This window comes from Nothobranchius furzeri, chromosome 6 (genome assembly GCF_043380555.1).
Source record: "Nothobranchius furzeri strain GRZ-AD chromosome 6, NfurGRZ-RIMD1, whole genome shotgun sequence".
NCBI lineage: Eukaryota > Metazoa > Chordata > Actinopteri > Cyprinodontiformes > Nothobranchiidae > Nothobranchius > Nothobranchius furzeri.
Genome location: NC_091746.1, coordinates 59,297,770 through 59,320,599, shown reverse-complemented (window position 1 = coordinate 59,320,599; position 22,830 = coordinate 59,297,770). Strand labels below are relative to the sequence as shown.

The following is a 22,830-nucleotide window of genomic DNA, read 5'->3' as shown; positions in this document are numbered from 1 at the left end:
TCGTGAATCCTCTTAGCTGGTGCGAGCCAATTTACACTCGTTTTCAGATTTGAACTTGCCAGACGTTTCGGTTTCACTCCCCTTGGGGGAAGGAGTCTGAGAGGAAAGCACACATGTACTTAGTTCTGATTTTTGGTATCTTTATAATTCGTAAGAAATTCTTGTAATAAACATTCATATTACTAGAATTTTATATGAAAACCTCTAAAATAAAACAATCTGTTTTCATTTCTTGTCAGTGAGAGGGAATAATCACAATAGTTTTATTTTTCGATTTTGAATATGAATCTGAAATAGAAAAGGCATTAATTTCTCTCATGTTTGTATTTTCTAGTGTACACAATGAAGACAGGAACCTTCTTCGCCTCCGAGCTTGGGAACAGAGGACCCAAGAAACCAGCCAAACCAAAGAAACAAACCTAGAAAATGTGCCGCTCTTTGGGGAACCATACAAGGTAAAGAACAACATGATGAGTACAATTTGTCAGGAAGGTGGTTTGTAGGTTCAGACAATTTTGTTGTGTTAACATGTAAACAGAAGTGAAGCACGTGACAGGACTTTTTTTTTAATTCATTCATTTTTTCCCCCCCTTTTTTTATCAATAGTAGTGTACTAATTTTGGCTCTATCTAAAAAGTTGTAAAGGTTCAAAATAACAGTTCCTCTGTAAACACAGTAAGGGAAAAACAAGATGACTATTCCCAACTAAACCCATATCTTTTAATTTTATAAATACACCATCTGTCAGAAGTTAGGGAACTCTTGAACTTTTATTTTCATTGGAAACTCATGAAAATATACAGTTTGATGGAAATAATTAATGTTTTCTTGAAACTTTGCTCTATTCAGAGTTAATGGATATAAACACATTTTTGAGCTAATGCAGCCTTCTAGAAATTAGGGTGTTTGCTGTCAGATTGTCCAAGTAGTCTGAGACTTCAACCCATGCTTCCTGGAGCATCTCACATGATGGACCCCAAATTGAACAAGTGTACCTAGATCTTAAAAAGCAGCTCAGATGATGAAACTGCAACTATGATTCTGATAACAGGCTAACAAATTGAACTAAGATAACCGGCTAGCAGAGCTTCTGACTGACAGTTTATGTGCAGCAGCAAATCAACTATCCTGATTAACAAGGTTATAAAAGCTCATAAATGAAAAATCACTTTGTTGTGTGGGGGAACTTTTCCAGGCCCTTTTTAGCAGGGTGGGACTGGGAGGAGAGTGCTGTAGCCTTTTAGCTGGAAGCTAACCGGAGCCTGGGGCTAACATCACCACCCGGTGGAACACTAGCGACATGGAGGTGGGTGGGTTGGTTCACCGGCACTTGTCAGAGTCAGCCCGGTTACTATCAGCTGCTTAACGACACTGAGCGGACTCACTTTCACGTTTGAAAGCAGCGCTGATTCCAGAAACATCAGCACAAAGTGCGTTCGTTAATCTGAGCCAGCATGACGAACAAGAGAACGGCGCCGCTAACTCAGTTAGGGTGTTGCGTTCCACCCTTCCTAAGGGTCTACGTAGGGGGCGGGCATATTACGTGAACGGACCCATCTGATTGGCCGCATATCAGAAGGGCTACATTTGATTGGTCAAATAATACTTCCGTGTAAAAAAGAGCTGGTTTACAAAAAGGTGCTGTTTGACACGGATGGAAATGTTTGAACCAAACATTTATCGCCATTTTTGACGTGCTTTGCGATGGGCCTATCGCACGTCCTGTTACTGCGATGACGATTTCGATATATTGTGCAGCCCTAGTTAAAACCAAATGTTTTCACATATTTTCTATGTAGTTTTTTTTTTTGCCAGTCCCTCTTCTGAAAGGTAGACAATTGTTTTTCTCTTTCCCTCAGAAAATCTTAATATTGTCCTAGTTTGGCCCAGCACAGTTCACTTTCCAATTGCAGCAACAGCCTTATATCATAACCACATAAGTGGAGAAAATGTTCAGTAGCAATGAGAGAATTTGCTGTTGCATTTAAGTGATATTAACTATTATTTAACATTTAAACTTATTTTCTAATTTTTTTATGTATTCAAAAACCCTGGTAAGGGATGTTTTTCTGTATTTGGAGCATCAGAAAAAATTTTATGGTGGAGGTGATGTTTTAAAGTCACTGAGAAACTGCATGCATGCAGTTTGTTGTTTTGCTGCTAACACAGTAGCAGGTGCAGCTGCATATTTTTTCAATAAAAATGTTATGTTGTAATGGAATTCATGCATTAGTTTTTGTTTGCTTTGAACCCAGAGCAGACGTCACACGCCAGACGACATCAACACTGCATACTTTAGTATTTGTTCATTTATCGTGAGTAATATCGACATCGCAGTATTAAGCACTGTTATCGAACATCGCAGGTTTTCCTAATATCGTGCAGCCCTATTGCAATATAATCTGAAGCATGTGCGATTACAATATATACTGCTATATATTTTTCCTTTGTTTATATATGTCAAAATGACATGCTTTAAAAAAAATCCTCATATGGAAAATCTATTGCAGCAGAATAAAGACGTCCAAAAAGTGTAGAATGCTCCTCCTCCTCCCGCTACATGCTTGCAGCCACTGCCATTCTGTTGTTCCAATGTCGGCGGGGGTGCACATCTTAGTGACATCATGTGTTATCGCGGTAGAGCCAAAAACTTATCATTACCCAATTTTATATCGTTTCTACCTTTATATCATTGATATTGCCCACCCCTAAATTTTATTTGTTTCTTTTGCATGAAAATGGGCTTTTTTATTTTTTTGAAAAACAAAAATTCTCAAACATTGAAGTGTGCTGTTTGTCATGAATATGAAGTTCTGTCTAAATTGTTATGTATTTATAATAACAACTTTAATCTTCTTTCACATTGAAGGCATATTTAAAAACATTAACTGAAATCTTCTTTTGGTTTTTTTACTTGACTGAGTTCTGCTTTGGGTAGTGACCACTTCCCCCTTCCCAGCCAACTAATTCCCTTAATGACCTCTCTGACTAAAATAGCTCAGCCTCTGTGCACCCTGAGAGGGGATACCCAGGGTTTTAAGGTCAGTGAAACAGGAGATGCATCTCCTAGAGATTATTTCTAAGTGGACACAATCATAATGGTTGAACCCTTTTAAAGTTTATTAGTTCTCTGCTTAACCTTTTCCGTTTAAATAAAGACAACTGGAAGAAGTAGTCGAGGTAAATTTGACCAGCAAAATGAAAATAATTGCAGGACAAAAGATAGTAATTGTGTCTTCTATTAAAATGGGGATATGTTTACTTGTGTTTTAAGAACTACCTTTAATTAATCTTTGCCATGTGGTTTTAGAGGTGCTTTTGAAAGAATGTCTGATCGTTCTGCCTGTAAATTGCCTGCAGTTATTCTGAGGAAGAGTTTTTATATAAATAAATAAAAGGAAACATTGAGAGTTTGTTGCATGGGAGGTCTCCTAAAATGCACTTTGTCAGTAACTCTTGACATCATGGTTGTTTTGGAGGACTTCAGTGTTGCTATGCTCAATTAAGATTCTATAAAGTGAGACATTGGAAATTTTTATTTATTTATTTATTTATTTTGCAGACGAACAAAGGGGATGAGCTTTCCAATCGAATCCAAAGGATGCTGGGCAGTTATGAAGATGTGAATGATCCATATCCCTTTTCTATCGAGGCTCTACCCATTCCTACTTGTGCATCCTTCTCACAGTCATCTCATTGTCCGCCAAACTCGGATAAATCAGCAACACCTCCATTCCACAATCAAAGCCTTTACTCATCTACCCAAACCCAGAAAGATACATCTGGTCCCAGTTACTCCTCCCAGCTGATGAGGATGTCGATTGCTGCATCTTCTCCTAACCACTCTGAACATTCATCCACTTTTTCAAAGAGTTCCACGAACCTCAATCAGTTCAGTCACTCAGGACGGCAACAAAAGGAGAGTGAAGTATTTTCACATCTCAGGGGATTTGTTGGCCTTCACCAAGAAATGTCTGTTCAGTCTCCTAATGCTACGTCACTACCACTCCCTCATTCCACTGACCATAATATTGACATGGATACTAAGGACACTTTGAATAGACATCAGCTTCAAGGATCTACAGATTATTCCTCAGAGTGCCCCAGCGCCATGGATGTTTCCACACTGAAAATGAAGCATCCGCCCAAAGATGCATCTCTGCCTCAGGCCAAGGCTAACTCTCTACCCTCCCAGACGTTTCCTTCACTGCTTTCATCTAAGCATCCCGGGATAGTCATGACCCAGAAACCAACGGCATACGTGCGACCCTTGGATGGCCAGGACCAGGTGGTTAATGAGTCACCTGAGCTAAAGCTATCTCCAGAGCAGTATGTACCACTACCAGACCTAATCAGCAAATCTGGCCCTGCTAAAACCAAGATAATGCCTCAGTTTATGGAGGTAAGTTTGCTTTCTTGGTTCTTGGCAATGAGAGCGAAGCCCTAATCAAATACGTTAGTGCTAATAAGGGAATGGTCTGTCATTTTGGGGAATGTATTTTTTGTGTTAAATGTAATTGGCATAATTAGTATTTTTACCCAAAGTGCTTTGGACCTTTAAAGGTATATTATGTAAGAATTGTGTAATCAAATGATCAGAAAATAGTCTAATGTCTCTATCATGTTGGAAGGAACATTACATTGAAACAGATTTCCTTCTCAGTCGACTGTCCTTTTTTTCTCCTTTCAGAATTGCCAATAAGAGACATATTGTTTGTGTATGATCTGTGAGCCCAGGGCGTTGCAGAGTCTGAGTTTCTCATGTTTTTGGTAAATGGGCTGCAGTAACCATATTTAAGCGCAAGATGTCAATCTTACTTCATTCTTACATGTTGCACCTTTAACTCAAATCCACACACACATCTTGCTACGTTGCAGGTAAAAATCACACCTTAGAAGTTTGGTAGACAGATGAATATATTTACACTAGCACTATTCATTAAATCTCTGTGGTAGTTAAATTACAGACAGTGGCCACTTTAGGGTGATAGCTATTGTTGTTTAGCATAAGACTTTTATTGAAATTTCAGATTTAAAAAATGAAGGTTCTTGGCCTAACCTGTAAGCCAGGTTGCTATCATGTTTTCCTCTTAACAGAATTTAAACAAACAAAATTTTGGTTCATTATGAGTTTAATTTTAGCTAATTTAGGATGAGATAAATTGATATGGTGGTGCAGTGAGTATGTAAAAAAAGTCTTCAGAGTCTAAATTTTAGATACCTAATGGTCTCACTGAAATGTGATGTCCACCTTTTATACCAGTTACAAACGTAGTCTAGTGCAGATAAGTTCTTACACCTTTTTCAATTTGTATTTTCATGTCAAATTTCTTTCTCATTGATACTTTTTCAAGTTACATGATCTTAATATTGCATGCTTGTCAAGCAGTGTGTGTGTGTGTGTGTGTGTGTGTGTGTGTGTGTGTGTGTGTGTGTGTGTGTGTGTGTGTGTGTGTGTGTGTGTGTGTGTGTGTGTGTGTGAGTGTGTGAGTGTGTGAGTGTGTGAGTGTGTGAGTGTGTGAGTGTGTGAGTGTGTGAGTGTGTGTGTGTGTGTGTGTGTGTGTGTGTGTGTGTGTGTGTGTGTGTGTGTGTGTGTGTGTGTGTGTGAGTGAGTGAGTGAGCTCGACCTCAGCTGCCTCCGATAAATTCACCCCTGGTATCAGCAGAACAATAAATAAGCTTTGTCACCAACTTGCATAACTGCCCCAGGGCCCCATTCAGCCTGAACTTCTCTCAAACACTGACCATTCAGAAGGAAGAAATCTGAAAGATAAGCCTGCAAACAGAAATATAGCTGTTGTCTCAGTCACACGAGGTCTTTATCCGACATTGGCATTGGCTTATGATTTTGGCCTTATTGCTTAATTTGTTAATTCTGTAGCTCTTAAAGGCTTCAGTTAATGGTGGTGGTAGAATTTGCAGAGGGGTAAATGTTTTAGTACATGAAAAGTAATTTTTTTAATTCAGTTATGTCCTCTTTTGGTGTCTGTTGCCGAGGCTTTTTCAATTATGATAAAAGTCTATGCCAGCATTGAATATTAATATTTAATATTTATATAAACTTTCTTTTTCTCATTTAGAAAACGTTTTTGTTTGTTCCATTACATGTTGCAGTGATATTTTCTGTTCTATAAAATTAAAACTTGACCAGAATGTGAACACTAGTAGCAGCAGATATGTTTTGTCATTGCTAATCATGCCTATATTGATTAAGTTGTAAAATTTAGTTTTGAAATACTCTTTCAAAATTCTGTTCTACTTTTTGTGACTGCAATTAGAGTACTCACAGATGCTCATACTTGTTATTGTGATTCATTTTAAGATGGTGCCAGAGGAACCTCACTGTGTGGAAGACATTTTAAGGGTAAGTTCAATTCAATTTCATTTATCTAGCGCCAAATAACGACAAGAGTCATCTCAAGGCACTTCACATAATAAACATTCCAATTCAGGTCAGTTCATTAAGCCAATCAGAAAAAATGTTTCCTATATAAGGAACCCAGCAAATTGCACCAAGTCACTGACTAGTGTCAGTGACTTGATGCAAACCTCATACTAAGCAAGCATTTAGCGACAGTGGAGAGGAAAACTCCCTTTTAACAGGAAGAAACCTCCAGAGAATCCTGGCTCAGTATAAGCAGCCATCATCCATGACTCACTGGGGATCGAGAAGACGGAGCACACACACACACACACACACACACACACACACACACACACACACACACACACACACACACCAATTAATGTGTCCATGGTTACACCGTGATTGTTTAGTAAATATTCTATTTGGCGAGAGATAAACTTTATTGTATTTATCCTAGTGAATCTATTGTTAAACGGGTAAACTAGCAGTAGCACATCCAACGTCAAGGAAAGCAAAAAGCTATTATCAGGAGAGGGAGAATGTTTAAGTGGTTAGCAGCAGTGTGCTAGACGATGGCCCCCTCCATGAGGCCACCACAGCTCAGCAGAACATCTTTGTCGCTTCTGGGGAGAAAAACACTTAGAGAAAAAATAAAGTTAATAGCTGAAGTAGCAGGAAATAATACAGTTAAAGAGCAGATTGTAGAAGAAAGTAGTAGAGTGAAAAGTGGTCAGTGTGTATCCTCTGACTCTAAAGCTGCTCAGAGACATTAAACACTCATATGAACCCATTATGTATTTTATTATTACATTATGTGTCCTGTAGGTTTTCAGTATTTTTTTTTTCTTCAGATTTTGTGAGTTTTTGCAAAGCACGTTTTCCTCAGCCTGAGGCGTGGTGTTGAATGAGGAAACAGATTGTTTTACTTTGTTAAATCTTCTTAAATGTTTAAAATGTTTTGTCCTAACCTGTTGTGAATGGAGAGATTTTGAGGGATGGCAGGTTGTGTCAGTTACGTTTTTGATATAAAAAAAAATAAATCAATAAATACAAATTAAAAGCTATTATCTGACATCTTCTATTTATCGATGAAAACAAATATGAAATAATTGTGATGCATCGTGATGCATCGGGATATCGAATCGAATTGAATCGTTGACCCAATAATCGTAATCGAATCGGGAGACAAGTGAAGATTCACACCTCTAGTTTCAGTGCTGTGATATTCTCTAAAACCAGACTGAAATTCCTCAAACAGATCTTTAGTTTTTTAAACACTCACATACTTGGATGGCCACTATTTTCTCCAGAACTTTGGATAAAAATGGAAGGTTAGATATTGGTCTATAATTCATTGGGTCATCTGAATCCAGAGATGGCTTCTTAAGTGAAGGTTTGATTACAGCAACCTTAAAATCCTGTGGTGCATATCCATTTACTAAGGATAGATTGATTGTATCTAGAATGGAGGCAGTAACCAAAGGAAATGCATCTTTAAATAATTTGGTTGGGATTGGATCTAAAATGCAAGTGGAAGGTTTAGATGAAGTTTATATTTTTGATAACTCTGAAAGCTCAACTGGATCAAAACGGTTCAAACACAGATGAGGTTCTACAGTTACCTCTGAAGAAGAAGAAGAAAATATCATTTCTATAGCGCCTCTCAAGATAAAAATCACAAGGCGCTTCACAAAAACAAAAAATATAAAAATTGTAAAAATGTAAAAAAGCATTTCGAAAATGTTTAAAAATATATTTAAAATGAGCAAGAATAAGTAATTGCGATTTAAAAGAAAAAATGTTAAGAAAGAGCGAGAGTGAATAGGAAAGAGGGAAATCAGTGGATCCTGAGGAAGGTGGAATAGGTGGGGAGAACAGAATAAAGAGAGTGGTGAAGAAGGTCATACAAAAAAATGATACTGCTCTGATGCTGCCTCACTTACTGAGGAAGAATAAATCGCATTAGGGAGGATGCTAAAGATTGTGTTTCTAATAGAATTAATTTTACTTGTGAAAAATCCCATGAAGTCATTGCTGCTGAGGGCCAAGGGAATAGATGGTTCAGAGCTAAGATTCTGTGTAAGTTTGGCAACTGTACTGAAAAGAAATTTAGGATTATTCTTATTTTCCTCAATTAACGCTGAGAAATGAGCAGTTCTAGTTTGTCGAAGCTTATTTTTATAAAGCACAAGACTATTTTTCCAGGATAGGTAGGCCTCCTCATTGTGCATAGAGCGCCATGTTCTCTCCAATTTTCTAGAGTTTTGTTTTCAAGCTCGTAAATGAGAATTAAACCAGGGAGCCAACTTCATGTCCATAATTACCTTCTTTTTTAAAGGGGCAACATCATCGAATGCCACACGTAAAGAGGAAGTAACATTATGAACTAAGGCATCAGTTTGTGTGGGGCTAGAAATAAAAATATTGTCCTCTGCTACGTTCCTCTGAGATGCTGAGGACAGTAAAGATGGAACAGTTGATTTAAAAGATGCAACTGCGTTGTCAGATAGAGACCCGACTATAGTGAAATTTCTAGTCTAGCTAGTTATAATCTACAGTTCAAGTTGAAGTCATTTTATGCAGGACATAAAAATATTTCACAATAAATTGTAGTCCATTACAAAAAAATGTTTAGCTGAACACAGCTTACTTGACACAGCTGTGGTAAAACAATCATTACTATGCATGTCCCAAAAAAGACACTTGGTCTGCTCGTTACAAATGTAATTCTGAATTTCTTCGTAAAAGTCCTACAAAGATGAAATACAAACCCAAGCAGATCTGGCTACCAGATCTAACGTCATTAGCACAGATTGTGTGGACCAACCAAAATCTTCAATGTCAACATGCCAATGTAATTTCTGTCATTCGTTCAGACCAGCCAGTGGCATCACTCAGTTTGAATATTGGGCATCTGAAAAATTATGAGAGCCTGGAAATTTGCCTCAATTTATGGATTTCCCACCCCTACCATACTCTTTTATTTTTGCTGAAATGAATGAGTCAGTATTAAAGTACTACATCTCCAAAAATGAAGATATCATGAAAAGTCTAATAATTTTGTCATTCATTTAAAAAAGGTAAACTCTTATTGTGATAATTCGTCACACGTAGTAAAATACTTTGAAAAAGTATTAAATTTAATTTTGAGATCCTTCATGTACCCTGTTAAAGACCCTGCAACAAGTATGATCCTGACTGGTTTGAGAAACTCAAGCCTTTTGACAACACAATCAAAATATTTCAAGTCTTCTCATTAACATCGAGTGTTTATACAATCTCAATCAAAAGTTTAAGACCACCTGGAAAAGGGCCACATATCGTATTTTTCATGGTTGGAGCTTAACAAGGTTCAACAAGAAGAGACGGGAGTGAGACAAAACATTTTCTAAGCAGCTATTTATTGAAAACTACACAAAAACCTAAACGTGCTGTTTAACAGCTGATCAAAAACAAGACCACGTGCTTTAAAAAAGGTCACATCTGCAAAAATGTGGATTCATTGTCATTTTCTGTTGGGTAGTCGCACTGTCTTGATGTTCTGATGAAAAAGGCAGAAAATGTCCCCGTTTTCAAATGTGGGGTTGTTGAATTCCATAAGCTGGGTTTATTGCAGCGCCACATCACTGGTGAGGTCAGAAACAGTAAGACTGTCATCTGGAAGACTTAAATGATCCTGAGGGTTATGTATTAAATTTATATGGAAGACTCAAAAAATGTCATCAGCACTGAGCTGAAGGATCCCATTGGCTGTCCTTGAAGACACTGGATGATCCTTGACCCAACTTGAGGCCTCACTGGTGCTGACTGCATCCTTATAACCATCAGATGGCATCCGAGATTGAAGGGCTTCAAAAAAAAAGAAAGTTTTCAGAGACCATGTCTTCTAACGCCTATTACTTACAGGAAGCATCAGTGGCATGGAACAGTTTACTTGCAAGCTTCAATGCGGTTCAGCCCACACTGGGAGAGTGTTTGCTGCAGAACGGCTTCCTTGCTGGACTTCAAAAATCACAAAATCCCTCAAGACTTCAAAGTTTATGGTTCGTTTATGCCATCCGCCATTAAACCAAAAAGAAGAAATCACGATTGATATCACTGTTTGATGTCATATATGATGATGTTCCTCTCCACTGCCAGGATTAAAGCCATTAAAGACACGCCACTGCACTTCTGGAATGATGCAAGGAGTAGTCATTACGTCACACATATTGGCGTAATCTACATGGATACGGTATTGCATCATTATAATAGTCTTATTTTGAAAATTGACAGTGTGTGATTTCCTGTCTAGCTCTATGTTAACTCTGGAAATTGACTAGCCTGGCCTGCCAGACTCGCCCTCCGTTTAATTCTACACAGATAATTAGTCTGGTTACTCACAGGCAGAGGTACGGGAATAGCCAGTTCAAAAATAACCAATCAGAAAAAAGGTGTAAATGCTGACTGAACTGCACAAAAGCTGTAGTTTTTCTGCTGTGGTCAAAAATGGTGTCTTTAGAAGAAACTGAACATTGCAGTGGGTGACGTACTCTGCTCAGCGCTGATTGGCTTGGTTAGAATTCTCAGGGGGTGGGGTTATTTGAATAGGAGCGTTCCCAGGCTGGCCAGGCTAGAAATGAACGTGTCCCAGAAGCGGAAACGGCAAAAATAGAACCCGATCATATCTTTAGCGGCGCAGTGTGCCGCTTCTAGGACACACCTAAAAATTGTCGCATCGTGGCTGGTTTGAATCACCCCATAGACTATAATGGATTCTATTTAACCCTCCCACTGTCCTAATGAGTGTGACCCTGTGAGGAAAGTTGACCATTGAGCAGGGTTGATGGTTTATCCCTTGGGTTCATGTGGCAGGGGTGAGGAGTGAGCACTACCTCACCCCTGCCACATGGACCTCAAGGGATAAACCATCAATCCTGCTCAATGGTCAACTTTCCTCACGGGGTCACCTATAAGACAGTGGGAGGGTTAAAGCAGTGACGTTCCACTGCCATTCTGTGCCACTGATGCTTCCAGTGTGAAACAGGTTCAATGCCACAGAACTGCCTGTTTGGGCCTGGCAAGAGAAGATGGTACCAAACATTGGACATTGAAAGGTGGAATAAAGTTATAATTGATGAGAAGACAGTTAACTTTGATGGTCCTGATGGTTTCCAACATTACTGGCATGATGAGCAAATTCCACCTGTGATGAATTCTACGCACCACAATGGAGGGGCCACCATAAAAGTCTGGGGTTCTTTTTCCTTCTGTGGAACAATGGAGCTTCAGCAAGTACAGGGATGTCAAACAGGCTGGATGTTGCAGAGAGTATCACTTGTGACTAAGATCCCTCGTCTATGTGGTAATAACTGGGTTTTTCTACAGGATAGTGTTATGGTACATAATGCCCACAGGACAAGAAATCTTCCAGGAGACGAACTTCATACTTTGGACCAATCTGTGTGTTGCCCTGATCAGCTGTGAAACGGCATGTTTCAGATTATGCCTTGTTTTCAATAAATTGCTGCTCAGAAAATGTTTTAACTCTCTTGTTTCCTTGTTTCATGTATGGATCCACTTAGAACCTTGAGATCCAACCACGCAAAGTGATTTTTGGCCATTTTGCAAGTGGTCTTTTTTGTTTTATTTTATTATTGTAATGTCTTTTCTGTTAACAGAATTGTAAAATTGTGAAAATGTCTGTTCTAAAATGCTACGGTAACAAGCTTAACATCCTGTTGTGTAGAAACTGAATTCCTGCCCTTCTTAAGAGTTTTTGAAAATTAAATTAAAAGCACTCCTGTAGGTTTTATTATTTGGAACATTTCAGTGTTCCTCTCCTCACATCTGTCCAAACATTCATTTGTTAAATTCATGTAGAAACTGTAACTGTCTATATCGGAACTCGAGTTCTTTTTGGGATTGTTTCACTGAACAGAAGAAGTATGTGTGCTTGTTTTCTATTTAATGAACTGGAGCCTGGTTTGAGCCTTATTTCATTTATATATTTATATAATGTTGGTCTTCACAGGAAATGACTCACTCATGGCCCCCTCTTCTGACAGAAGTACACACACCTAGCTCAGATGAACCATCCAAAGCTCCATTCCCAACCAAGGTGAGAGCTCAAAGGTAGAATTTTATCTAGATTTTATTCAAATCAACAGCTTGCAAAAGATTTTCTGATAGTCTTATTTTTTCTTATTGATTTCTGCAATTAGAATTTACCTGTTTATTTTTAGCCTGTGCAGGAGAGGACTTAGTTCTGGCTTTTCTGAAAGAGAACACCTTCGTTTTACTATTAAATTCAAACCAAAGCATTTCACATTTCCTAAAATAAGGGGTTTTATTTAGTTTTTGTTTTCATCTTAATACAGTATAGGATTACTATGAAACTACCATGAAACATTCTTTATCTTAAAGAGCAAATTGCAGGTAATTTTTTTCTAATTCATATAAAATGCTGTCCAAAAAATACTATTTGAAATGCTTATTGTGGATATTTCTTTTTTAAATACATAACAGCATAGTTTTTCTAGGAAAAAGTGGCTTTTCTCGGCAAAGCTTCTAAAAAGGGAAATTTTTCTAAATATTAATTTCTGACGTAACCAAAGGGAGTTAGAAGCTAGGCGCTGCCTCAGCTCAGTGTGGAGAGTGGCTAGTTTTAGGGTAGAGAGGTCATGTTATTGAGTCAGTGTGCATGTGTTTGCTAGTTCTGGATTGTGTTCATTTAGATAAAGTATAGTTTGTGAAGGCTGTACCTCCAGTCACTCCAGCCTGTCCAGACATCAAGTCCATGGGTTTCCAAATAAGAGAAACAATGCCTCTATCTCCGTGCCTGATGGTGTTTTGTGCAGCTGAAAAGATGGAACTTCTGTAGCCCGCATCGGTCGGTACTGGGACAGGGAGGTCGGGCTCTGGAGACCCGTGGCAGGGTTTAAAAAATTAAATGTGGATTTCTGGAGCTCAGATCACCGTCAGAACCAGGTCAGAACCGACCACCAGAAGAGACGCGTGGCTCAGCGGGCTAGCTGGTTTCTGAGTCAGAACCGGATCAGAACCGCCGCTTGGACCACCAGGAGAGGATGTGCTGCTTTCAAAAATACCAGCTTGACTGGCTCGCTGGTGTCTGGGTCGGATCCAGCTCACAGAAGCCCGCATGAGACGACTCTTGTCGTGATTTGGCGCTATATAAATAAAATTGAATTGAAATGATTTGAATGAGCCCCAGAACCGGATGGCAGGCGTCACTCTCCCTCTCTCTGAGACAGGGATGCCCAATCCTGGTCCTCAAGGGCCAGTATCCAGCATGTTTTAGTTTTAATTCGGCTTCAACACCTGATTTCAATCAGCAGGTGATTAACAGGCTTCTGCAGAGCCTGATGAGATGCCGCACAGGTGATTCAACCAGTTAATCAAGTGTGTTGGTGACAGAGGCGGATTTAGCAATTTGGGGGCCCAAGGCGAACACAGACATGGGGCCCCTTACACTAAATTTTTGACAATCTTACCTTTAACTGGATTTGCGAAACTCTCCTCTTCTGACATGAATTGGGGCAGCAGTAGCTCAACAGGTTGAGCAGGTTGTCCAGTAATTGGAAGGTTGCAGGTTCGATTCCGGCTCCGGACAGAGAATTCTGCTGTTGTGTCCTTGGGCAAGACACTTAACCCACCTTGCCTGCTGGTGGTAGTCTGAGGGACCGATGGCGCCTGTACTCGGCAGCCTCGCCTCTGTCAGTGCGCCCCAGGGCAGCTGTGGCTACATTGTAGCACATCACCATCGGTGTGTGAATGTGTGTGTGATACACTGTAGTGTAAAGCGCTTTGGAGTCCTTACTCTGAGAGGCGCTATACAAGTGCGGGTCATTTATCATTTATTTTCCCTTTATATTAGTCCTCTTTTCCTGTATTTCCCTCCCTTTGAGCACTTTCAATATTTGCTCTGCTTTCTTTTTCCTGTCAGTGCTCCTGTGCTTTAGCCTTAGTTATTTTTTTTTCTATTTTCCATTTTGGTCTGTTTTCCTCCCTTTAAACATTTTCCATTGTCTTTCGTTTCTGCTTCCTTTGATGTTTACATCGAAAAACGACATCACTTTCAGAAGTGAAAATAAAAGCTTTTATGAAGTATGCTGCTTCTTTCTCTTGTTGGAGCCACTTGGATAACTCCATTTCATGCTTCATGTTTTGACTATCGCTTTGAGTTTGTTACGAACACTCCCGCCACTCTTCTTATTATTATTTGTGGTCTTTTGGCAAACAACAATTTGGTGCCTTACCGCCACCAACTGGATTGGAGTGGAATGACTACCAATCACTTCCTGTTTGTGCTTCGCTGTCTTAATGACCCTCTTATGACCATAATTATAACAGGGCCGCCCGGTATTTTTTTAATCTTATGGCTGTAAAATTGTAATAAGTATAAAGTGTGTGTAACTCTTCTCCTTTTTTCAGAACAACCTCAGCTTTTAGTGTATGGTTTGCAATTAGAATTTATTTCCATTAAAGCCTTTAAAAAATCAGCTTAAAAGTGAAAAAAGCAAAAAACTGATTTGAATTTTTTACATTTATTACTGAACAGGAACTTCAAAATTATTGGGCAAACAATTTGGAATGAATAATTTAAACTTTGAACTGTAATGCATCAATTCTTAAAAAAGTTTGAACCTCAGTATCTTTTTTTTTTGCAGTTTTTAAGACCATTTATTTTTGTAAACTTTCAGACGTTTTTATTTGATGTGGTAGACCTTGAAGCAGTTTCTCTCCAGCTGCAGGCAGAGCGCACCTCACACTGCCATGGGGTGCTTCTCTTGCACACCGTGCACTGCTACACCAAAAACTTTTGTTTTAGCAAATATAATTATTTATTGTAAAAAGATAAATAATGCTGGATTGAAGCTGAATCTTACAATTAGCAATTAGCATTTTCCATAATTTCATGCTGGTTTTTATGCTAATTAGCTTCCCCGTCCCATTATCCGCTTTCACCTCGGCGCTGCGCTCCGTTTCAATCAGGCTGTACAGCAGGATTTCCCTTCGTAGCGATATTTTCCATAACTCTGATTGCTTCATGCTATAGATCGTTGGAAAGCTGCTTTTATGTACTTTTAGGAACAGTTGGGATTTTTGAATCTGATCAGCCATTCAAAAGTTATAAAACGGAGCATTTTGGATGACAAACTCAGCACGTCTCTGAATCTGTGTTGTGATTCGTTGCGCTCAAGACGGGGAATCCCGGTGGCTACCGTAATGTATTGTATATGCATGAAAAGCCCCATTTTTAATCTTTTCAGCACTTTTGGAATTTTAATGATATCTTGAACGGTTCAGGAATTATGGTATTGAGAAGTGTGCATGTCCAATCCTGTCTGCGGCGACAGGTTGGTAATAAGAATATTGTGGCATTAACAGAGGGGTGCCAGCAGTCAGGGCTACGGGGCCCCTCAACACAAGGGGGCCCCAGGCGGCCGTCGACCTATGCCTAATGGTAAAATCGCCTCTGGTTGGAGAAGAAAAACCACAAAACCTGCTGGATAGCGGCCCTCCAGGACCAGGAATGGGCACCCCGGCTCTAAGAGCTAAACTACGTTAGGTCAACAGCTATTAACGAGTACGAGACAGCTGACAGACGCTCATTAGTATTAATATTATATTAACTGACCGATACTATTTTAATTGTCTGGTACATGATAGTAATCTGTACAATATTGTGATGTTAGCACACGAGTTTAAGCTAGCATCGTTCACTCACCTGCTGCTCCCCCGCTGCTTCTCCACAATCTCTCTGCTTTGGCCGATGGTTTCTCCCTCTGGTTTGTCTCTGCTCTCTGGGGCGAGCAGCAAACTCATAACTTCATGGTTTTGGTCCATCATAAGTAGAATTATAAACATTTAAAGTTTCTTCTGTATCAGAGCCACATTAGAGTCCATATTTTTCTCTGGATTAAGCTAACCGGACTCCCTCAGCTGACGTCACTTGGTTTGGCAAAAAAATAAATAAAAACCTTTCTCACAAAAATGACTAAAAGCCGAAATCATTTATGTATGTGAAAAAAAAATTGTTTAAAACGAGTTTCTGTTATGTTTCTCTAAACATTGTTTCATGGGAGTCTCTAACCTGCAATTTACTCTTTAACCTTTTGACTCAAATGATGCAATGTTACATTTTATTAAACATTTTTATAACATCTGAAGGAAGAAAATAGTTTTAGCTGTTATTCTTTAGAATCTCAATTAAAGACTTATGTTAAATCTGTTCTAAGTTTATTGTAAAGTTGGATTTTATTGAAATACTTCTTGCTCTTTCTGTGTTTACAGGAACCGGAACAAGTTTCCTCATGTCCAGAAGAAAGTGAGTAATGACAGAATAAAGAGATTCTGACCTAAAGCCTCATTTGGGCTCTATTGTTGTTCTACAGCTTTTTGCAGCAGTGTGTTTGTGCCATGTCTGCTTCAGTGGCTTTGATATGTTACGACTTGTTTATTTTGTAGGACTAATCTTTATTTTCTCCATGTGTTTGTTTTCAGAAAGCCAGAATTTTTCTCCCACAGAACTGTCTCATTTCAGCCAGAAGAGCTCCTCAGTGTGAGTGTCATCATTTTATAATCAAACTGAGTTTTGCAGGGAAACGTCATAAAGTTAAGAGACTCAAGCGTATTTAACACAAACTCTTACTAGGTAAAGGAAATCAGACCACACACATTTTAGTTTAGGCTGCAAATACAAATCTTTGAAATTTAATCAGCAAATAATAAAAAAAATGATCAGTCTGGATGGATAAGAGATTAAAACCAATCTTTTTATTTATTTTCCTAAATTGTAAAAAAAAAAAATAATTAAAGAAAGTAGCTTTTTTTTAATGCCTTCAGATATTGTGGCACAAACCCCCAATTAATTATGTTGTAGGTGAAATATTTCATTAGGATTCTTCTTGCAAGTTTACCACATGAGATTTGCATCCACATCCACTCTAGTCCCACTGCAGCCTGGTCAACACTGTGAGCTTGTCGATCTTATTGGGCAGAGAATGGACATTTCCTATAATCACGGATGGTAAATATAGTTTATCTCAGCTTCCTCTTCTGGAGCTTGCATCCCACATACTCTACACTTCCTCCTCAATTCTGCGGGTAGAACAGACTCTTCTGTGGAGAAGAAACTGTGTCCACAACGCCAACAGCTGATCTCTAGTGTAAACCATACATTCATGGATGGAGCTAGAGGAAACTCCCAGTGTGTTCCCAACGAGTAAAAAAAAAAAACACACAAACAACACAAAAGTACTCCTATGGATTGTGTGGCTGAGGGAACAAATGCCCACATTAAGGGCATTAAAAGCACGCAAGACAAGTAAAGGGTAAAAAAAGGGAGTAGAGAAGCGAGAGCTGATGTAACTGGCTGCTGCTCGTGCCATCTCGGTTATAAATGTGTGCATCTGTTAAAAAATTGGTATTGTGTTCCTTATCTAACATCCGTGTGTGTTTTAGTTCATTTGAAGCGGCACGTTCCAGTGATGCTGAGCTGGTGAGCTCCAGCGACTCGGAGAGCAGCCATGGGTCGGAGTCAGATGGTGAAAGCTCCACAGTGGAGCCGCCTCCACCCTCAGAGGGCAGCTTGGTTAAAGCAGAGGTACTGCTCAGAATAAAGAAGTCACACACTCTTTCCAGTTCTCTAAGTTGCTCTGGTTGTATGTCTATCTAAATATACAATTTTTTTTTCCCCATTTTGAAGCTTGATGCTCCATCACTGAGCCATGGTGCCTGGCAGCTGGGGAACTGGATCAAGTCCAGTCAGCAAAACTCCAGCACTGGGATTCCTGCTCAAAAGCAGCTGCTGTCCTGTCAAACCTCCAAACAGACCCGTGTAAACACCAGCAAGGAACCTAAGCTTTCTTCTGAACAAAAACAGTTTACAGGTGACTTGACTGTTTTACAGAAGGGTGGCAAAAGCTCCCAGAACTGTCAACGCAGATGCAAAAAGTCCCTTTCCACTAATGTTAGCAGCTGCAGTGATGCCAAGAAAGTCTTAAAGCGAGCAAAGACCAGCTGTTCAGACCTCTCCCAAACAACAATCAGTGTAAAGACTGAAGGTGCTGCAAACACGCAAACCAGAGAGCCGAGTTTCACAGACAGACCCAAAGTTAAGACGAAAACAGGGAGTTGTAAAAAGGATGGCAATGGTTCCAAAAGCAACCCGAAAAGGACTAAAGGCACCAAATCCAAAGTGCAGAAGGTTGGATCAGAAGCCACTCTCACGCTGTATGGTAGGTGTCCATCATGTGGTGTGAGTTATCCAAACACCTGCTGCTGCCCCACCCAAAGTCCCACTCTGCTGACTCCACAATCTTCCACCCTACCAGTCCAAATGAACTGTAGCAAAACCAAGACAGAAACACGGTGTCCGAACAGCGGCACCAAGGTGCCTAACAAACCAACCCACAAGGTCTCTGAGAAGTTTGAGCATGTAGTTAATGGTTCCTGGGACCACTTCCAGCCTCCTACATCTCTGCTAGTCAAGATAAATCTGTGTCTGCTCATGAGGGTACCCCAGACAGCCAGCAGCATCCACGCAGGGATTTCTACCAGAGCAAAGAGACCGGCTCTGGTCATAGAGCCAGATGGAGGAGGCAATGATGCTTCGAAAGCACACAATCGCACCAAAACCAGCAAAACGCTTCAAAACGTGAGTAAAATACTGCTCGAGCTGGCACAGATAGAAAAGTTGTTTTAACATTTGGTCATTTTCTTGTAGGCTGCAGAAGAGAATAAAACCTGTCCCAAGAGGAAACGGAAGCTGGAAAACAAAAATACCCCATCAGCTTGTAGTTCTATGGAAGTAGAGTACGTCTGTTAAAGCATTCTGGATAACAGTTTGTTGCTTTTTTAAACTTCTGTTTTAAATGACCTCTCATCTCATCACTAATAGAAAATCCATTAAGTCGGCAGAAGGCCTGCTTCAAAAGAAAGCTAAAAAAAGTTTCCAGAAACCTGCAACTTCCAAAGACTTCTTTAAAAACCTAAAGGCACAGTGTCAGCAGTCCAATAAAGAGGCGGTAAAGGGCAAAGATTCCATCCTGCACAAGAACAGTGGAAAACCTTTACAGCACACGCGCCAAGAAAAGGTAACCGTTCCAATGAAAGGAGCTCATTCATGACCACAATGCCATAAAGCTGCAGGAATTTAACCTGAAAATCTTTTGAATTCCAGAAAAAGCCTCTAACGAAAAGTCTTCCTTTACCGGCAACGTCTCAACCCCACAGAGAAGCTTCGAGCCGCAGGCCTTTACTAACATTTGATGAGAGGTAAGATTTCAATCTCTGAAGGTTTTTGTTTTGGATTGGACTAAAGACTACCTACGGAGCCACAGTTCTGATTTGTGAGTGGTTTCTCCTTGTTGAACCACAGACCATATCCAGTGAAGCATTACATAAAAGAGGCTAAAAGACTGAAGCACAAGGCAGATGCAGAGGTGGGTTCATCCCTCAGACATTTTTAAAATGACCCAGGTCAACACCTCACAATAGGTTTTCGTCTCCATAGTTGGATAGACTCAGCAAAGCCTTCAACTACCTGGATGCAGCCATGTTCTTTGTTGAAAGTGGGATTGCCATGGAAAAAGATCCACAGATATCAACGTCTTCCTACACGATGTTTGCAGAGACGGTGGAACTCCTGAAGTAAGGACCTACGCGTATCACAGCTTCTGTTTGTCTAGAGTCTGCTCTCTTCTAGCCTTCCACACCAAGAGACACATGTTATAGAATAATGAGGATGTTAAAGCCAAAATGCAGCATCAGTATTTTAAATGTTTGAGTTTTAAGTCAGGATTGTTTCTTTCTGTACTTCTCATTCTCAGATTTGTACTGAAGCTTAAAAACCCAGTCGACTCCTCTGCTCCACCCTCAGAAAAGGACTTTTTAGCACTGTGGTAAGATGATGTTTGAAACCTGACTAAATGTAGAATTTTAGGGTTTGTCTTTGCAAATTTAGATTATTTCTAAGGCAGGGATGTGGAATCAAGCCTTAGAATGGAAAAAAAATAAAACAAGGACTCACGATTTGATTTGGACTTGAAGTTTTGGACGCTCATGAACAATCCTGACACCAGTGTGCTGCACGGGTGAACTGATTAAAATTTAATCCATTTAGCTACTGGCTGAAAAATCTGCAGGCAGATCGTTTTCTTCAGGGAAAGGAAAAAATGAAAATATTCGCTAACATTTATTTGAAATGTGGATCTATAAACTCTTCTGGTGCCATTCCTCCAAATTATGCCCCTTTTCCTTACTGAACCTGACTCGGTTCAGTGTGGGTTGCGTCAAACTGAGACGTGGCTCTAGTGGGTGCTGCCAGGGGCGCAGATAGGATTTTCAAACTGGGGGGGACAAAGTTCCAATGTACCCTCCCCCAAACACACACACACGCACGTACACATACACAAACTGTTGCAAGCGCCTTAACTAGAGCTCAGTCAATTTGTGTAATTTCCTCCAATGGTTTACGTAACAACGAACACTTTTATATACGTGTTTGAAGCCATTATGCAGTGGAACGTTGGCAACAAAGCTCTGCCTGATCAACACTATAAATGATAAATGATCCGCACTTGTATAGCACCTCTCAGAGTAAGGACTTCAAAGTGCTGTACACTACAGTGTATCATTCATCCCTTCACACACTGATGGTGATAAGCTACGATGTAGCCACAGCTGCCTTGGGGCACACTGACAGAGGCGCTCCACTATTTAATTCAGTCATTTGTTATTCTCCCAATCAAGTACTAACCAAAACCTCATGCTTTATGCAAAACATTAAATGATTTTCAGCGTACCAATCTTTACAGAAAACATAAAAATCACGAATCGGGGTCGATCTGAATCTGGGGGGGGACAGGACCCCCCCCCCCCCCCCCATCTGTGCGCCTGGGTGCTACACCTACGGCATTATCAAACTTTACTCCTAAACTATAAACAGTGTGAGGTGATCTTAATGCCACCCAAAAGTACATCAACGTTCTGCACAGTGACTGGCTTTTGTCAGACTCTGAACTCAGAAAAGGCAGCAGGCAGAAAACTCTGGAGCGACCAGTGACTCCACCCTCAATCAGTGGCTGACAGTCACTGTTGTTGCGTTTTTGGAACGGCTCGATACGTTGGGAACCACAACAAAGCAGGTGCTGAAAAATCTGTCCAACCGAGCCAAACCCATACAGGTAATGCTGAGTAATGCTGTTTGAAAACAGGCATTAGTGGTATTCTTATCGTTAGTGACACCTACTGTTCAAGATGAGAAATGCAGCAGCACTGGTTAAAAAACAAAAACAGTTGGCTTATATGGTAATACTCACTATTAGGGGTGTAACCGTTCACGGGGGGGTGGGGGTGGGGGGTTGAACCGTTTCGGTTCGGCCCACTTGTGTACTGTTTCGCACGCAGCGGCAAAAATGTAAACAAGCACGTCTGCTGAACTTTTTCCCTGGGAAAACTGATAAAGGTGAACTTTTGAGTTTTCATTGTTTTCTGTCTCTTAGTCTAAAGTGCCAGTCTCTCCTGCACATGGCCATGTTTCACCACAAACGCAAAGCTGCACTAAAGCTTTCCAAAACCCTTTCGGATCACTTTAATGTAAGTTATCAATGATTCATCATCTTCTCTAACCAGAAGGTTTCACAAAATCTTAAATTCAGTCTATTTTTCAGAACTCTGCTCAGGCTCTTAATCCTCTCTCCTCGTCAGAGTAAGTCTTCATTGTTCCTGATCACATCTTCAGCTTAGAACAGTGCAAACGCTTTTAACTTTTATATTTCTGCTTCAGGATAGCAGACAACCCACCCACCCTTATGCCCTCTCCAGTCAGCACATCCACCAGTACCAGCAGCTCTGGCATGGGCACGGCTAGCACCACAGTTTCACTTCCTCAAGAGATGGAACAAATGGCCTTTTCTTATGTCAACATCACCACGTTATTCTTAAGCGCTCATGACATTTGGGAGCAGGCAGAGGAGCTGGCTCACAGAGGCAACGGTAAGAATGGAAACGGAAACAATTTGTTTGATTTTAGCAAAGACTTGAGCAAAAGGATGAAGCTTAATGAAGTCTGATACAAAGGCAAGAGAAAAGTTCATGTAAAATGAACTAAATCTGCCTCCAGATTTGGGAGAACCGAAAAAAAAGTAGCTGATCAGGGACATAAGGCTGAAGCAGGTTTAGACAAAAAGCTGGCTTGGTTAGGGACTAGAGGTCGACCGATGTTGTTTTTTCATTGGTATTGCTGATAAGTTAAGGTCATGGTCAGCCAATGGCCGATATCTAGTCGTTTTCCCACCTTATTGTCATGCAAAAATACCACTAATGACACCAGTTGATGCACACAATTTCAAAAGCTGAATTAGTTTTGGAAAACTGAATTTAACCAATTTAATCAAACTAATCAGTAAACCGATCAAATACTTGACATTCAAAACTGCTAAATAAAAATACATTTT

The 22,830-nt window shown here is 40.0% G+C and overlaps 1 protein-coding gene across 1 annotated transcript in view; it reads left to right on the top strand.

The window, feature by feature from the left end:
• The window catches only part of LOC107374724 (AF4/FMR2 family, member 1), a 33,878-nt gene that overhangs the window by 8,367 nt on the left and 2,681 nt on the right, over positions 1-22,830 (top strand). Inside the window, exons 2-18 of the mRNA XM_015942942.3 lie at positions 335-455; positions 3,563-4,402; positions 6,323-6,364; positions 12,381-12,467; positions 16,664-16,697; positions 16,874-16,931; positions 17,834-17,975; positions 18,078-19,028; positions 19,098-19,186; positions 19,272-19,467; positions 19,554-19,648; positions 19,752-19,815; positions 19,887-20,023; positions 20,203-20,274; positions 21,877-21,970; positions 22,045-22,082; positions 22,161-22,369. Of these exons, the coding sequence (XP_015798428.3) occupies positions 335-455; positions 3,563-4,402; positions 6,323-6,364; positions 12,381-12,467; positions 16,664-16,697; positions 16,874-16,931; positions 17,834-17,975; positions 18,078-19,028; positions 19,098-19,186; positions 19,272-19,467; positions 19,554-19,648; positions 19,752-19,815; positions 19,887-20,023; positions 20,203-20,274; positions 21,877-21,970; positions 22,045-22,082; positions 22,161-22,369 (3,269 nt within the window). The remainder of the gene's footprint in view (positions 1-334; positions 456-3,562; positions 4,403-6,322; positions 6,365-12,380; positions 12,468-16,663; positions 16,698-16,873; positions 16,932-17,833; positions 17,976-18,077; positions 19,029-19,097; positions 19,187-19,271; positions 19,468-19,553; positions 19,649-19,751; positions 19,816-19,886; positions 20,024-20,202; positions 20,275-21,876; positions 21,971-22,044; positions 22,083-22,160; positions 22,370-22,830) is intronic.